This window comes from Saimiri boliviensis, chromosome 1 (assembly GCF_048565385.1).
Source record: "Saimiri boliviensis isolate mSaiBol1 chromosome 1, mSaiBol1.pri, whole genome shotgun sequence".
Taxonomy (NCBI): domain Eukaryota; kingdom Metazoa; phylum Chordata; class Mammalia; order Primates; family Cebidae; genus Saimiri; species Saimiri boliviensis.
This window is the reverse complement of record NC_133449.1, coordinates 50,262,000-50,280,165: the sequence shown is the minus strand read 5'-3', so window position 1 is coordinate 50,280,165 and position 18,166 is coordinate 50,262,000. Positions and strand designations below refer to the sequence as shown.

Sequence of the window (18,166 nt, the reverse complement as noted above, 5' to 3'; positions counted from 1 at the left end):
AGAGACGGGGTTTCACCATGTTGACCAGGATGGTCTCAATCTCTTGACCTCGTGATCCACCCGCCTCGGCCTCCCAAAGTGCTGGGATTACAGGCTTGAGCCACCGCGCCCGGCCACGCTTGTTCATGTTTTAAGTGTGTCCAACCATGTTGAGTAGGTTCAGTCCAGATAGCTCAATCCCACATTGCTATGGATGAGACGGAGTCACAGAGCCTGGCTCTCCACCTGGACCTCATTGGTCAATTTTTCTAATTAAAAGTGAGCATTTTCTTGGGTGAGAATTGAGATCAACCCAGCAGCCTGGGAGCTTCCCTCTGTGTTAACTCCAGGTCCTCGGGATTCAATTTCAGACTCCCACGCATCTCGGATGGGCGCTGGCTGCATTATCTCACTAATTACAAACTTTCACTCACTAGAACATACATTTTTAAATGAATATTCTATACACAGGGCCTCCGAGTGGGCTCTTTGAATGTGTGTTGTTTCTGAGAAAAAAAAATCTTTCTAATCGAAACATGCTTGTTTACAGGCCTCATCTTTCTGGTTCTTCAAGATCCTATTCTAGAGCTTCCTCATCTGAATCTCTTTCTAAATTTTTAGTTATTGTTTTTCTTATTCATGGAAAAGTAGAAAAATATATAATGTACACACTTAGATGTGAGATTAGTGGACACTTGCGTTGGCATGAAGGCTTTCCCCCATGCATGTTAATCACCCGCAATTAAACTGCACAAGGTGAAACAATGATTCCATTGCCTCTCTGAACCTTTTGTGTTTTATATGTTTTTTATTTTCCCTAAGATATCCTGTCAGTTCTCACTGCCCAGGAAAGGAGCCCTGTTTTTAAAAAAAGGTCTCTGTAAAAGCTATAAATTCTTCAATTGTTAAGTTGCGATTCTGACCACAAGTTAGAATTTTTATTTCAAACAAATTTCCTTTATTGTATCTTGAAACTATATGCCAGCTTAAAAAGATTGCTCTTGTTTCAAAGCATACTCAAGAATATTTAGCAGCAAATATTTTCTTTTTCACTTAATCAACAAGATTCTTCTCTTTCTTTTGCCTTAGATATTTTTTATTGCAATCAGTGGTCTTGACTGAGCAGGTTAAATAAATTCTTCTATTTCATTTCCAATTTCTTCTAGGGCTGCTATATTCCATGCTATGTGAAAACCATATGATCTCTGGGTTTTAGAGTTGGCTAATTTCCAAAGCAAGAATAGAAAAGATGAATAAGATCTACCTAAATAAGTAATTACCATGTCAATATAGACTCCAGATAATTGTAAACTTTATAATTTCATCCAATGATTGTTCCAGAGGGCTCAAAAATATTTATTTTGTTCCATTCTTATTTTATCTTTTATTATTTGTTGATATGGTTTGGCTCTGTGTCTGCACCCAAATAATCTCTCCTTGAATTGTAATACCCATAATCCCCACCTTCAAGGGAGGGGCCAGGTGGAGGTAATCAAATAATGGAGGTGCTTTTCCACATGTTGTATAAGGGGTTTCCCCCTTTGCTTGGACTCATTCTTACTCCTGCTACCCTGTGAAGAGGTGCCTTCTGCCAGGATTGTAAGTTTCTTGAAGCTTCTCCAGCCCTGTGGAGCTGTGAATCTATTAAACCTCTTTTCTTTATAAATTGCCAGTTATCTGTTATTTCTTCACAGCAATGTGAGAATGAACTGATACAGTAAATTGGTACTGAGGTAATGAGGCCCAAAGATGATTGGCAACCAACTACTTAAAAGTCAGTGTATTACATCAAGTTTTATTGTGTTTTTGGATCCCTTTTAATACTAACTTGACTCTTCAAGGCAGGGCTCAGCTGAGGGTTCTGCTGCAGGGAGCTGAGCTTGTCTCTACCTATAAATTGTATTCATCTGAGGTCAGGGCTAAAGGACAATATCTACCCAGGCACCACATTCTAATGAAAGCTGCAGGAATGAGCAATCTCCCCAAACCAAGTTGAACTGGTGAATGAAGTCTAATAATTTTGAACACAGATATATATAATTTTAACTTATTCTTTCACCTTGGTAATTATTAAGTTTCCTACAAACTTTTACTCCATTTAAACATCAAAGTTTTTTTAGTATTCCATGGATAGATAAATAACGTTTCTCTACCTTTAAAATCTTCCAATTGTTTTCAAATGTCATGTTGCATTGATTAAAAAATAAAGCTGGGTATGGTGTCAACATGTGGCTTTCCATTAAATTTTTTAATAGCCTCATTGTGATGATAATATACAGAGTTTTGCCCAGACTGGAGGGCAGTGGTGTCACCTTGGATCATTGTAACCTCCGCCTACCTGGGTTCAAGTGATTCTCCTGCCTCAGCCTCCTGAGTAGCTGGGATTACAGGCACCTGCCACCATGATATCTCTTTAGCTGAAATAAATATCACATAGAACATAGCTTCTTAAATCTTTTATAGATAACCTGTTACCAACTACCACTGTTAAATGAAGATTTTCATTAAGCAAACTGAAGGTTGTTCTGCTATGTAGCATGTGTATCATGCTCTCAGTGAGCTAACGATGCTGCTGGATTCTGGATACACGTTGAGTAGCCAAGAATTTTCATAATTTAAAAAATGCTACACCAATCTTTAGGTTATTCTGTTGTTTCTGTTTTTATCAAGAAAGGTTTTCCATTTGTTTGTAAAATGATTGTTATATATGCCATACCTGATTTTTAAGCTGTGTCTATGACTTAATAAAATTGTCTTGCTGTGTGACAAGTGAAAGTACATTCAAATGTATTCTGAGGCCATCTGTAACTGGCAAAATTTTTCACTATTTTGTGAAAATACTGACCATGTTGGACTCTCAGCTGTCAGTTTCTCATCATGACCATCAGTTCTGAAAGCACATTCTTCAGAACCACTTTTCCCTTTATACTTTGCTGTAGAGTTGTTCAGTGAGGGATCCTTTCACGACATTTGAAAGTCGGCTTCGTTGAGAACTAGAGAATCATCTAGAGAGATGCTGCAGGAGGCTGACAGCATCAGCACCAACATTCTGGGTTTCTCAGAAAGATCCAAGGACCATATGGCTAGGCAGCCCACACCTGCAGGGGAGGGTTCACCCTCATTTCTGGAGGAGCACCAGAGAATCCTGGCTCTAGTATCTGCTTCCCTAATTAACATCAACAAGGCTTTGAAAAGTTATAGTTTAGACACTAATTCTATAAATTAAAACAATTACTTCATGAAACAGCTAAAGTGGCTTCTCTTTTGCTATTTGAATTCCAATTATCTCATCACAGACAACTTTCAGGTAGTCAAATCTCTTTATTAAATCAAGACTGGTATTTCATGCCTGTGCTGCTGGGGATGAGGAGGAAAGTGAGTGGATGCAAGGGAGCCATCTCAGTACAATCTACCAAAATTTCTCCATGACCCTCAAAACGTGGCTGCAATTTTCATGATTTCCCTTATGATACTGATTTACAGTTGCATATATTCTTGAGTTTTGATTTATATCATGAAACTTAAACTTTCTAAAATGAACTCATTATTTACCAGCCAGCAGGGAACTCTTTACTTTCAAGATCTTAGTTAGAACAGTGGTCATGTTCCTTGGAGGTGAATCCTGATTATTGATAAGACAACAATATTAATCCTCTTTCCTGGAGCATAGACCGTGTGCCTGCAACACATGGTTGAAAAAAAAAAAAACATAGGAAACTGTGGAGGCCCTAGAACTCACCCACACACCCCATTTTCAGACATCATTTTAATCCTGTTCTTACCCAGGGACCCAGAGTTTCAGAAGCTCTGCTTAACTGCTGTGATTTGACTAGGACTGAGTGGCATGACCTCAGGTATTCTTGTCCAGGGACTTTTCTAAACCTTTGATGATCACAGACCTAAATACTTACGACATTACTTTCCTGTGAGACTCCCAGTGGCACAGGCTTTACCTAGGAAACTAGGCAGCAGTGCCTTCAACTCTGTGGTTCTTCACAGAAACATATTTGGCCCCTTTTGGAATCCATATCATCAAATACCATGCCCACCACCAGCCACAACCCCACTCACCGCAAGCCAAAGGCAGTTTAATTGAACAACATCTGACCTCCCCTGTGTTCTCTCCATGCTCCCTTTTCTGCAGTCGGCCCAATCTCAAATTCCGAAAGTTGGAAAATAAAAAAGTCTACATTATCCTGTGTTTCCTCTGTGATCCGTGGTAAATACTACACCTTTAGTGTACTGCACCTTCCAGAATATACATTTTATTTTTAAAATCAACTTTTGAAATTTCAAGAACTCCCTTTTTCTATCAGCAAGAAGTAATTGTAATCAAAGAGTTTTAGTACTAGGATCTTGTGTCTGCTATGAAATAACAAAATCTATTTGACGCTCACAACCAAGATGTTACTGATTGTCCTCAGCCAGCTCCCCTGAGAAAAACTAGTGGAAAATTCTGTCTCTACTGTCTCATGGAGTGGAGAACAGTGATAAATAGAAGCCACAGGAATTTAAAAAGCAAGAAAATACCAATTTTACATATAACCAAGTATTTTCTTTAAAATGCACCCAAAACTGTTAAACCCTAAGATGTATTCAACATATTTTGCCAGAAATAATCAATTACCTGGCTGTTTTGCTCAATGTATTTAAACAAATGTAGGCAAGGAAGGAGGATTAAGATGAGCTCAGTTCTTCTTTTCCTTTCATCCCAATTTTTCACTCACAGAGCTTTAGTACCTCCTCATTCTCCTGTTGTTTATGAGAGTCAAGACTGGCAGGTGACGGGAACATAAACAGGGGTGCTGACCTGGCGCAATGGCTCATACCCCTCACGCTGGGAGGCCCCATCAGATGGGTGGCTTGAGCCCATGAGTTTGAGAACATGCACCTCTTCCAGATTTAACAACTTCACCTTTTCTTCATGAATGTTGCAGTCTTCATCTTTACCCATAACCCTTTTCATTCACTCTACTTCTGCTGACCCCCCCTCCATGGCCATGTTGTCTCTGAAGCTGAGGAAGCAGCTCTGACTGCAAGTATGATAGACCTCAGGACCTGAAATGAGCATTCCCTAGAACAGCCTTCAATCAGTGAGATCAGGTGAGGTGTATAAACACCCCAGCTCCCTCAGCTCTCAGTTGGAATAGCCCAGAGGCATTCTTTTGTGTTTCCATGTGGGCTTCAGCTCTTGTGGCCCTCATGGGTAGTTGCTTGCTGTCAGGCCTTTCACCATCTGTCATCTCTTCCTTGCTTCACTTTGTGTCTTCAGTCTGAGGGTTTCCTGCAGCTTGTAATTAGTGTGCTTACAAGGAAATCTTTGTCCTTAGAAACTCAACCTAAGACTATAAGCAAATCCTCGTTAGATAAGAGTACTTATCTTATAAAGTTCTCTCTGGCATAGTAAGCAAATGCTATAGAATTCGGGCAGGTCTTCCGGCAGAGCATCAGCAGCCCCAAATTGGGGCTTCTCAGACATGTCTGAAACCACGTGATTGGCAATCATACCTTCTGTGGCAGATGCACTGTGAATTCTAGGGGAGGCCCAGATTATTCTTCTGTTCTAGTATTTGCATCTTTGACTACCATGCCCCAAAGCCTTTTATATGCTGTCATTTAGACTCCCATTTCCTGTATTTAGAAAAAAATTCTACTTGAAATTCCAAGAGTGGCTTCGTTTTTTAAGATATTAATTGAAACTCACACCATAACCCAGACTCCTCTGGTGTAGTAATCTCTTCTTAATGAAATCAGGACAGGCTTTTCCATGTTTGTGATGCTGGGTATGAGGAGAAGGAAAGACAGTTAAGGTATAGAGGAGGCCATCCCTTCTAGCAAAACTTTCCAGTGACCTTCAAAGCTTGACTGCAATCTGAGAGTTGCTCTCAGCAGATGGGGGCACCAGGAGAAGCAGCTGTGGCAGCCCAGTCTCACACATCTGCTTCACTGGGTGGTTATTGTTATGACCTGCAACACTGTGGGAGGGTAACTGTAATCCTGTTGACAGTAATAAGTGGCAAAATCATCAGGCTGCAGGCTGCTGATGTTGAGAGTGAAATCTGTCCCAGATCCAGGGCCACTAAACTGAGATGGGATTCCCGACTGCAATCGGGTTGCAGCAAAGATCAAGAGCGTAGGGGCTTTCCCTGGTTTCTGCTGATACCAGGGTAATTCATTGCTAATTCCCTGACTCACCTGGCAGGTGATGGTGACTCTGTCTCCCGCAGATGCAGACAGGAAGGATGGAGATTGGGTCATCTGGATGTCACATCTGGCACCTGAGATTGAAAATATAAAAACAAACATCTACACAATCAATCATGTTATAAGAAGCTCTCCCTGAAGAGACAGGTAGTGCTTAGCATACTGTCTGAGTAAATTCCTAATGTTCCTTCCTTACCTGGGAGCCAGAGCAGCAGGAGCCCCAGGAGCCAAGCCTGCTTGTAGTCTAGCCATGGTGGCAGTTGATTGGATTGTGTCCACGCAGATTAAGGGTGGATCTGCCTTCCCCAGCCCACTGACTCAAATATTACCCTCCTTTAGCAACACCCTCGCAGACACAGCAAGGAACAGTACTTACATCCTTCAGTCTTAGCAAGTTGACACTCAGTATTAACTATCACAGAATTACAGGCTTGAACCATCACACACAACTTCATTGTATATTTCATACAATTTCCTGATTTTCCAATTTTATCTGTGACATAGTAAAGCTTTCTTGCTGTGATCCCAAACTTGCTTGTGAAACTTGAAAGCACATTTAAATGTATTCTGGGACAACTTTTAACTGGCAAACTTTTGGGACTTATGGAAAGAGTCACCTTACTTGCCTGTCAGCTGTCAATTCCCCATCATTACTATCGCTTCCGGAAGCACATTTTCCAAAACCCCTTTTCTCACTCTGGTTTCTTTAGAGTTGCTCAATGAGAGGCCCTTCCATGAGATTTGGAAGTCAGAGTGGTAGGTTCATGAACACTGACACCTGAAATAAAACACGTGGAGTCAGGTGTGAACGGAAGAATCACCTAGAGAGGTGCTGCAGGCAACTGAGAGCATCAGCACCCCCGGCCCTGTGCTTCGCGGACAGGTCTGAGGATCATCACACTGGTACTCAGCACATACCAACAGAGGCAGCTGCACTCTGGCTTCTGGAGGAGCACCTGAGAATCCCGTCTCTAGTACCTGCTTCATGAATAACATACCATAGGCTTCAAAAAAACTGTCTTTTAGACTCCAATTTATTCAATTTCAACAATTTCTCCTCGGAATTTTTTTTTAACAGGCAGAAACTTTTATTTTATTTTTAGACAGAGTCTTGCTGTGTCACCCAGGCTGGAGTGCAGTGGTGCAATCTCAGCTCATCTCGAGAGTAGCTACTGTTGTGCCGTATGAATTTCAATTATCTCAATATACAGACTCCTCAAGTGAACCTCCCTCTCTTTTTTATTGAATCAAGACAAGAAAAGCATTGTCACATCTTTTCTGCTGGGGATGAGGGCGGAAGAGGCTTAGGGTTTAGAGAAGCCTCCATGACCCCCTCTATAATAATCTCCCAATGACTTTCAAAACCTGACTGAGTATGAGAAATACTCTCAGCAGATAGAGGCACCAGGAGGAGCATCTGGGGCAGCCCCGCCTCACAAATCTGCTTCCTTGGGGGTTTATGTTATGACTTGTAACACTGTGGGAGGTTTACCGTAATGCTGTTGACGGCAATAAGTTGCAACATCTTCAGGCTACAGGCTGCTGATGGTGAGAGTGAAATCTGTCCCAGATCCACTGCCACTGAACCAAGAGGGAATCCCAGTTTGCAAACTACATGCAGCATAGATCAGGACCCCAGGAGCTTTCCCTGGTTTCTGCTGATACCAGGCTAAATAACTGCCAATGCCCTGACTCGCCTGACAAGTAATGGTGACTCTGTCTCCTACAGATGCAGACAAAAAGGATGGAGACTGGGTCATCTGGATGTCACATCTGGTACCTGAGATTGGAAACATAAAAACAAATATTCATACTATGAATCATGTTATCAGAGGACTTCCCTGTAGTTCCAGCAGGACTGAGCACACTGGCTGAGTAAATTCCCAGTGTTCTCCCTCCTTACCTGGAAGCCAGAGCAGCAGGAGCCCCAGGAGCTGAGCGGGGACCCTCATGTCCATACTATGTCCTGACTGGGACTGACTCCTGCACGGGGTGTGACCAGCCTATTAATAAGTGTGCAGAGCAAGGGGCTGCATTCTGGGACATGCAAATCAGCAGGGTATGGGGCAGGCTGGGCACAGCTGCAGGGCTGGCTCATCTCAGTAACTCAGCACAGGGGCAGTGTCCCCAGGGTCCCAGGTCAGACCAGGCAGCTCAGATTTACCTTGAGAAAATACATTGTTCTTTGGGGTCACACGGTTACAGAACATATTTTGTTGTGAATTTTCAAAATTTATGGGAACCTAGCGTATTTTATACTTGTATTAGGAGTATATAGGGAAGCATCATTTTGGCGGAAAATTCATAATAAAGTTGTAGAATGTGGGGCTGTCATTAATTTCAGTTTCTCTCTAAGGAATTTGATGACTCGAAAAGTGTTTAGTGCTGTATAACAATATCTCTCTCAAATGAATTTGATGAGTGCAAAAGTATTTAGTGCTATACTAACAATGTCTGGCCGGGCGCGGTGGCTCAAGCCTGTAATCCCAGCACTTTGGGAGGCCGAGGCGGGTGGATCACGAGGTCAAGAGATCGAGACCATCCTGGTCAACATGGTGAAACCCCGTCTCTACTAAAAATATATAAAAAAAAAAATTAGCTGGGCATGGTGACGTATGCCTGTAATCCCAGCTACTCAGGAGGCTGAGGCAGGAGAATTGCCTGAACCCAGGAGGCGGAGGTTGCGGTGAGCCGAGATCGCGCCATTGCACCCCAGCCTGGGTAACAAGAGCAAAACTCCGTCTCAAAAAAAAAAAAAAAAAAAGTCTGTCAGTGTTAAAATGTTTGTTTATTAAATGAAAATTTAAGACTTCATCAGAAGTGTGTTTAATAAATTCAATAGAATTTGCTAATAAACTTTAGCCACTGTTCTTAACAGTATAAGAAACCGTGATTAGCTGAAGATGCACAGATGATACTTAAGCCACCCATAATTCTGCCATTATCCAGAGCTATGGGTCTCTTTAAACCCAGGGCTAAATGTTTTGCATCTGATTCTTGGCATAAGGATCCTTATATTCTATCATTTTTCCTGCATTTGGGTATGTTTTCTTATGGTCACCAGCATGGAGGGCTGACTAGTGATGCCAAGTCTGATTATTTCAATTAAAATCTCTGTTCTACTCACTAACTTTAGGAGGCTGGATTAGGAACCACTTGAAGCCCTCAATCAATCTAGGCTCAAAGAATCGTTTCAAAGCAGGATGAGAAAGGCCACATTTTCTGGGTAATGCTCTGAGCTCCACTCCCCACCACTCTGTTTCTGGGGTCTCAGATGCATCAGCCCTATAGTCTGGCTTTCTGGAGAGCAGGTGAGGGGGAGGCCATGGGGAAAGGTTGGGTCAGTGAACCCTCTCTCCTTAGTGAGGGCGGCTGCTGCTCAGTGCATGTTCTTGCCGTGCACCATCAGTAACCCTTTCCTCTTTTACTCTTCAGCAGTGAGTGAGGACACCATCCTGACCCCTGTCTCACATCCATTTAGAGAGAGTCTCCATTTCCTGCCATGCTGCTGCCCATGTAGATGAAAAAAATATTTTGAATCCAGGTAAACCTTAAGCACTGATTTGAACCTCAAAAAATCACACAGCTGCCCTTGCCCAGGGCATGTTGGCCTGCTTCAGCAGCAGGGGCAGTGCAGCCAACTGCATCAGTATCAGTGGACTGACGCCCAGGGACTTCAGGGAGGATTTCTCATGCACAACTAGGAGTGACCAGACCGAGATAGTGCCGCCTGTGCATAAACCTCCTGCTGCTTCTCCAAGGGACTCAATTTTAGGGAAATGGCTACCAAACAGCCTGCCAGGATCCAGATGTCCAGATTCAGACAGATACATCTCTAGATTCAAATGTACGTTTTTTTTTTTCTGTGTAATTTTAGCAGTCGTTATTACTACACCTTGGTGCTTCAATTCATTGTACTTCAGCTGACTCTCTGTGGCTCTGTTTGCCCTTACTGCTCTCACTGAAGCTGGGGAAGGCAGCTCTGCCTGCAAATGTGACAGACCTTACGCCTAAAATTAACATCCTCTAGGACCGCTATCAATCAGCAATTACATGGGGGGTGTAGATATAGCCCAGTTCCCTCACTTCTCTGGTAGAATAACAGAGGCATTTTTTCCTGTGTCCCTGTGTGGGCTTGAGCTCTTGTTATCCTCAGAGGTGGCTCCTTGCTGAGGGATGTTTCACTGTCCCTCCTTCCCTCCCTTGCTCACTTGCTTATTTCCTGCACTTTGTAAATACACTGCCTGCATGGAAATCTTTGTCATCCTTCTCACTGGGGGGACCCAACCTAAAACTTTGGGAAAATCCTCATTCTTGGAAGACATTTTTGGTTTGAATCACTGCCATCTCTCATGTTTTAATGTATAAGAAAATTCAGAAAATTTAAGAAATATTTAGATTCCCTTTGCTAGTCTTCCTTAGATTTGTTTTTAGCAGAGAGTCATTTTTTCTAGGTCACAAAATCAAAGAAGCCTTCCACAAATGGCTGCACACCATGGAGTCCACTCAGAGCAGAGAATCAGAATCCCCCCAGAATCTGAGATCCACACATCAGAGAATCCTGGAATCTCAGGTTTTTTTCTAGGTCTATTGCCTCATAAATCTGCCTTATGACATTTTTATTCTACCTTTGGGCAAGACTATTGTGGGGATGATGAGAATTGTTTGTGGAATGAATAATGCACTTCCCTAAAGACAACATTGTTCTAATATCTGGAATCTATGATTATTACTTATAAATATGTCAAAAATTACTTGGCAGACATGGATAAGAATTTGGAGGTCAGGAAAGTATTCTGAATTATCTGGATGAGACCAGCATAATCACAAAGTTTCTTATAATAGAGAGGGAGTAGCATCACTGCCAGAATGGATCTGGGACAATGGAGAGGGATGCTGGAATGAGGTAAGGAGGGGCCATGGAGCCAGGAATATGGGAACATCTGAAAGATGGAAAGCTGTAGATTGGATTGTCTCTCCTGAAGCCTCCGGAATGAATACAGCCTTTATTACTTCTTGATTTTACTTCATTGAGACTTCTGACCTCCAGAAAGTAATATAATACACTTATGTAATGTGGAGCCAGTAAGGTTGTGGTAATTTGTTACAGCAGCAACAGGAAACCAATGCAAGGGGAGGGGGTGTCTGCTTCCCTGAGTGTATCATTGTCCTCTGTTCTCCCAAACAGTTCTATGTTGTCACCTTTTGCTGTCACTTTTGACAAGAGTCAGAGAGTTTAAGCTGAGTGTCAGCGTGATGACAAGCAGAGTTAGCATTGACCTTGTGTTAAGAAATCCACCCTGCATCTCTAGCTTTGTCTCATCTCTGGTTTTATAGGTTGTGGGTTCCTCCGTGGAATGAATGTGGCTCTGTGGAAGGAACATAGTTAAGGTCAGACAGTCCTAGATTCCAAGTTCAGCCATGTGCTCTCATGAACAGTTTCCTTATGTGTGAAATGGGGCACTGAGGATATGAAGGGGTGTCCTGAGGGTTGTACAAGCTGATGCACCATGAGGTGTACATACATGTATAGACACACACACATACATGAGAAGAGAATCTAATGCACCTTTTATGCTGCCTTGAATAACTCAGAATGTTATGTGAGATATTACTAGTCATATATCATTTCAACTACATTTGTCCATATTTATAACTAACAGATGCCTCTCTGTACACTGTAGAATTTATGTATATTTCTTCAATCACAAAATTTTCCACCAATCTATTTATTTCTAGTATTAGAAATTTAAGGAAGGCCATTGCAAATCAACAAAGCACCTTTAGTCTAGGTTTTCCCTAAGCCCATTTGTGTTAGTGTCCTAGGGTACTGTAACAAGTTCTCAAAAAATGTGATAGCTTAAAACAACAGAAATAGCATCTCTCATAGCTCTGGAGACCAGAAATCCAGAATCAGTTTCACTGGGCTGAGATCTTGGAGTTATCAAGTCTGGCTCCTTCAGAAGCTCTAGGGAGGAGTCTGATTTAGCTCTTCCAGCTTCCAGTGGCTTCAGCTTTCCATTGCTGGGAACCAGCCCAACCCTGTACGTGGGTGCCATGTGTCATGTCCCAGTGGTGATGAGGTAGTGAGAAAAGAAATAAGACAGAGACAAGAGAAGAAGTTCACAGCATGGGTCCAGGGGTCTAACACAGTCTCACGAGGGGTGATCCGCATTGGCACTGAGCTCTGGACTTCACATGCCTTTATTGGGTGCATTATCTTATTAATCTTGCAGGCTGTGGGGAGGGAGGTTGAGAAAGAAGATAGTGGGGGGATGGGGAAGGGCATGTGTCTGCAACATTCAATAGAAAATGTGGTTCTTCTAAGAAATGCTAAGGACACTGAGTTTTTACCACCCATTGTCTATCCAGGTACGTCGGCCAAGAGGCACTGCCGATAAGGCACCATAACATTTGACCACACACAATGCATCAAGGGGCTTTTATCTCTCGAGCACTGTGGACACAAAGCAATCAGAATGACTCCATATTCTGAGAACATAGGCAGAATCTATGGCGTTCCAGTTATCTCTGCCCTGCAAGGCTTTCTGACCTTGCAAGCTCCCATCTGCAAAGACCTCCTGAATCTTGTGAGCAGAAGTTGCATTCTTTCCCAGAGTTCTTGCACAAGCCCTCTTTATGAGACCTTCACGCAGACCCTATGTTGGGAAGAGATCAGGGGACCAAAGCAGTCTTTGCTGCCTTGCAACCACAGCACAGCATTCCACGGTTATAAAGTGCTCTCAGACGGCCTTTACTATATAGGCCTCCTGTTACCCTCTGATCTCTGCTTTTATTTTACTGCACGATAGTTTGGAGTTTTTTTTAATTCAGTATTTGATTCGTGGCACAAATCTCAGTGTATAAAAAACAAAGCAAGCTTATAATCATTTAGCTATAAGTAACACAGGTCCACAGTTCCACCCTGGCCAACTTTTCCTACACTCCTTGGCTGTGGTCACATCACTGCAATCTCTGACTCTGTGTTCACATTGCCTTCTCCTCTTCAGTTTATGTTAAGTGTCCCTCTATGTCTTTTTTTCTCAGGACACGTGTGATCACATTTAGGGCCCACTCGATTAAGATCATCTCTCTGTTTCAAGCTCCTTAATTTATACCTGCAAAAGCCCTTTTCCCAAATAAGATACATGCATAGCCTTCTTGGAATGAAACCTCATTATTTGGGGATTATACTCGGTACTACACCATTATAGAATGAGGTCCGGTTGTTGTACGTCATTCTTGTCTTAGTAGCTCCAAGATGATTATGCCACACTAGCCCTCTCCTTTCCCAGGGTTTCTAAGAACTTAGCATTCTTGTGTATTAGGGGGTTCGTCTGCCATGTAAAGGCAGATCTTTGACATAACCACTTATGGGATTTCTACTTCTGATAGCAAAAATAAATACGTAAATAAATTCATCATAAATAATAAATTGACTTAACGTATCGAATCTATGAAGAAAGATCAGTTTAAGAGCTTAAAAGGAGTCTGGGGAGGTTAAAAGGACAAATTATTTTCAGTGAAGGACAGTTAGTGCAACAGATGGCTTTTTAAAAAAATCAACAACATTTTAGTAGTAATTATCAAACAGTAAATAATAACTTGAAATAAGCTGCTATAAATATAATTTTATAGTCAAAAATTTATTTCCAAGAATCCTATAAATACATTTTCAGGTTAAAACAAACAAAATATGTGGGTTTATCATCAGGTCAGCTCAATGGAAGGTTTCTCAAATGTGCGCTTGAGGCAAAAAGAACATTTATCTCTATTTGAAAGTTCAAGCTTTTTTGATCTTTAGAAGAAAACAGCTTTCCCCTCACTCTGTTCCATTCATGCTGCTGAGGATGAGCATGGGGGCAGTGAGCGTGAGGAAGGAGGAGAGCTGTGCACTGAGGATGGTTGTGGCCTCAGCCCACCTGAGTGACCTCGTGGAGCAGAGCCGCCCGACACCACAAAGGCCACCCGCCTGCCTCTGGACTGTCACGGCACAGACACAGAACCTTGTCCCATCTAGTGAACTGCAACTAGAGGCTTCTTTGTACCAGCCAATTGTGGTTCTCCTTGTATTTTCTCTCAGGTTTAGGGGATTGTTTACCTTTCACCATTTTGTTTGGAGAGTATAGCCCTTTGCTACATCAGCATTGTATAAGTTCTTTGGGGTTTTGTTGTTGTTGTTGTTGTTGTTAAATATATCTAACCTCCTTGAATTGGTTGAGACTAACTATGTCTCATAGCAAAGTAGAAATTCAAGCTCCTTAGACGATGTCACTCACACTAGGGCTGAAGGTGACAATAACGTTGCTTAGCTCCAGGTCAGACTACTTACACTTTGTATCTTATTAATTATTATTTTTTGAAACAGTCTTGCTCCATTGCCCAGGCTGAAGTGAGGTGGCTAAATCTTGGCTCACTGCAACCTCCACATTCCGAGTTAAAGTAATTCGCCTGCCTTAGTCTCCAGGCAGAGTGACTGGGATTATAGGTGCATGCCACCGTGCCTGGCTAATTTTTGTATTTTTATTAGAGACAGGGTTTCACCATGTAGACCACATTGGTCTTGAACTCCTGATCTTAGGGGATCTGCCTGCCTCATCCTCCCAAAGTGCTGGGATTACAGGCGTGAGCCACAGCGCCCCGCCACACTTTGTATTCTTTTTTTTTTTTTTTTTTTTTTTTTTTTTTTTTTTTTTTTTGAGACGGAGTTTCGCTCTTGTCACCCAGGCTGGAGTGCAATGGCGCGGTCTCGGCTCACCGCAACCTCCGCCTCCTGGGTTCAGGCAATTCTCCTGCCTCAGCCTCCTGAGTAGCTGGGATTACAGGCACAAACCACCATGCCCGCTAATTTTTTTGTATTTTTAGTAGAGACAGGGTTTCACCATGTTGACCAGGGTGGTCTCGATCTCTTGACCTCGTGATCCACCCGCCTCGGCCTTCCAAAGTGCTGGGATTACAGGCGTGAGCCCCCACGCCCGGCACTTTGTGTTCTTTAACTGCATTTTGTATAATGCCTTTCAAGCTCAGTGATGCATTTGTCAGTAATTTTAAAAACGTACTGTGTCACCTTTTTTTTTTTTTTCATTTGATGGCTCCTGTGTGATTGATATCTATAAAAGTATTACCATACAATTTTTAAACCCAACAGAAATGAAACTTTGGAATTTTTATTGTCTGTACTATGGAATCTGTTATCTTGGAGTAAATAATCATCTCAAGTATACCTTATAACCTTAGCCTGAAGTGACTCTTCTGTTGATTCAGTCATTGTTTTTTGTCTATGACACAATGTTATGACATGTAGCTCACATGACTCACTATTAGGTTCAGTTTCATTTAGAACACTGTATTTAATAAAATCTATGAAAAGTATAGATGCTCCATGCATTTAAAACTAAAATACAGATTCAAATTGATTTTCAGGTTATGATGTAATCATGTGAAAAGAATACATTTCTGTATTCTTTGAAAACTTTTCTTATGAAAACATACTAATAAATTTCTACTCTAAAATAGTACTTAGCCTAATACTTTCAAAACTTTTAGAATTTGGAAGAGAACTAAAAATCTCACCTAATTCTGAATGGTTGATTCTGTACTTGAAATAAACTTTATATTTTCCCTATTTGTATTTAGGCAATTTTTTTCAAAGGCCACTTTTAGAATTGTAAAAATTCTCTTTTCCATTGGTAAATAATTATTGAGAGTAATCAATCGTTTGATCTCACACCTGCCATGAGTTTACAAAATCTATCAGAATAATCCAACATCAAACATTTTTACTAAGTGTTCTTAGTCATACCTCCCTGCAGACAGCTTTTGTAGAAAGGAGGTATGACTCCAGTGTCTCCTGTAAGACACTGGAGAAGAGGGTTTAGTGGTAGTCAGAGAGCAGAATTTGGAAGATAGGCGACTATGACTTTCCCAATATGACTAAATGTCATCGTGTGTGTAAAAAACCTCAAGTTGGTCATTTCCCATGTGTGTTCCACTTGTGTTGTCACTCAGCTGCATCCAAGGTCTGGCTATTCTGACAGCTGCATGTACTAGACAAATGTGGGCAAGACAGAGAGGGTCAGGATGTGGGTTTTCACTCACTCTCCCTTCTTCAGAGCTGCTTTATTCCATGTGTGATCTGTGACTTCTCCTGCCAATGCCTTCACCAGACTGGCAGCTGCCAGGGCCTGTGGGATCTGAGGTGGGATCTGTGGTACTGCTGAGGCTCTCATGAACCAGCATCCTCAGCAGCAAACCCTGCCCTGTGAAGGCTGGTTCCAACAGCCTTCTCTTCTGCAGACTCAGAGACACTGCTCAGCTCCTCCCCAGACGAGTAGAACTTGTGGGCAGCTGGACCAACCAGGCAGGGAGGTATTTGTTCGAGGATGTAGCACTGTGGGAGGAGTTTGTGTAACTTGCATGCAGTAATAAACTCCAACATCCTCAGCCTCTACTCTGCTGATTTTCAGTGTGAAATCTGTCCCTGAGCCACTGCCACTGAACCTGTCTGGGACTCCAGAGGCCCTGTTGGAAACTTTATAGATTAGAAGCTGTGGAGGCTGGCCTGGCTTCTGTAGGTACCAAGACAAATAGGTGTTTCCATTACTATGCAGGAGGCTCTGACTAGACCTGCAGGAGATGGAGGCTGGCTCTCTAGGGGTGACAGGCAGGGAGAGTAGAGTCTGGGTCATCACAATATCCCCACTGGATCCTGAAATTATGAGAGAAGTGCAAGGTTATATATAAACACTATTAGTAAATTTTATGATTTCTCTTATGTCATTCATCTCAAGTTAGTTTTTTTTAAAAAAAAAAATTCATTTATACCATAAACAATAAACATTCCAGAATGAACACAATATTTATAAGGCACAAGAGGGTTTTATGTTTTTTAAAAATCTTAATGAGAGCACTGGTCATTGGGTGGTTTCTAATTATCAAGAAAAAAATATCTAATTCCCTTTCTTGAAGCATAGATCATAGGCCAGTAACACATGGTGAGAATTGATGTGGGAGGATGTGGGGACCCCAGAGCTCACTTTCCCACCCCATCTTCCTCCCTCATCTCCTTCTGTGCTTACCAGGGACCCAGAGCATGAGCAGCCCCAGGAGCTGAGCAGGGAGCCTCATTGTGAGGAGAACTGAGGAGTCCTGATCAGTCAAGGCAAGGTTAGAGCTGAGCTTTTATCTAAAACTCACAAGGGAAGGCGTTCCCTAGGGGACAATATGCAAATCCCCTGATGGGTGTAGTGGGGTGGAAAAGGCCAACTGGGGGGAGGATGTCTTTCTTGTGCACAAGCGACGATCAAGTCAACTCTAACTGTAGTCAAGGAAATAGGAATCTGACAGGGAAAGATGGAACCCTGGGCAGGGACACACTGTGTAGGGCATGACTCTAAGAAAGCACAAGGACCCTGACTATGTGGAAATGTGCCTCTATGATGCACCTCTGGGAGGTGAATGCCACCCTGCTGAGCTCCTACTCAGCTAATCTAGAGAAGGAAACTGCCCCATACCCACAAGTGCTGCTGGACAGAGAACCTACAAATAAAAAACAGCCTTGAGCCAGTTCAAGAGTTGTCTGGTATCTGCTGCTTCCAGGATAACTGTTTGAGAATGTCCGATGCAAGTGTTGGAATCTGCCCTCCCCTGGCTCCTGGCAAGTGAGCCCCATATGAGCACTCTCTCCAAGGGCCTCACAGGAAGAATGATGTGAATCTCCTACATTTAGAGCCAAGAGCCCAGCTTGAGTAACAGGAAAGGGGGAACAAATTTTATGCCTCAGGTAGTGAATACAGAATTCCTGGTGACCAGTTGTTCAATAAATTCCATCATAATCATCCCACATATACCAGATTGACTAGAAGGCTCTCTTAATGGAAGAATTTCCTAGGATAATGACACAGAATCAACAAGAAACAGTTTTGCATTATGTTTTTCTGAGTGGTGTTCAGGGAAACTTCCCACACAGTCTCCTTGGTCATGT

General features: G+C 42.3%; 2 gene segments (V, D, J or C); both read right to left on the bottom strand.

Annotated features, from left to right (window-relative positions):
* LOC104649873 (immunoglobulin kappa variable 2-28-like) overlaps positions 1–17,416 on the bottom strand; it is a 63,455-nt gene extending 46,039 nt beyond the window's left edge. The window contains 1 exon segment of the V gene segment in view: positions 17,262–17,416. Within this exon segment, the coding sequence occupies positions 17,262–17,310 (49 nt within the window).
* Positions 6,421–8,277, bottom strand: LOC104650005 (immunoglobulin kappa variable 1-9-like). The segment is given in 2 exon segments: positions 6,421–7,963; positions 8,087–8,277. Coding segments are annotated over 2 exon segments (303 nt in total).
* Positions 17,417–18,166: the final 750 nt, after the last annotated feature.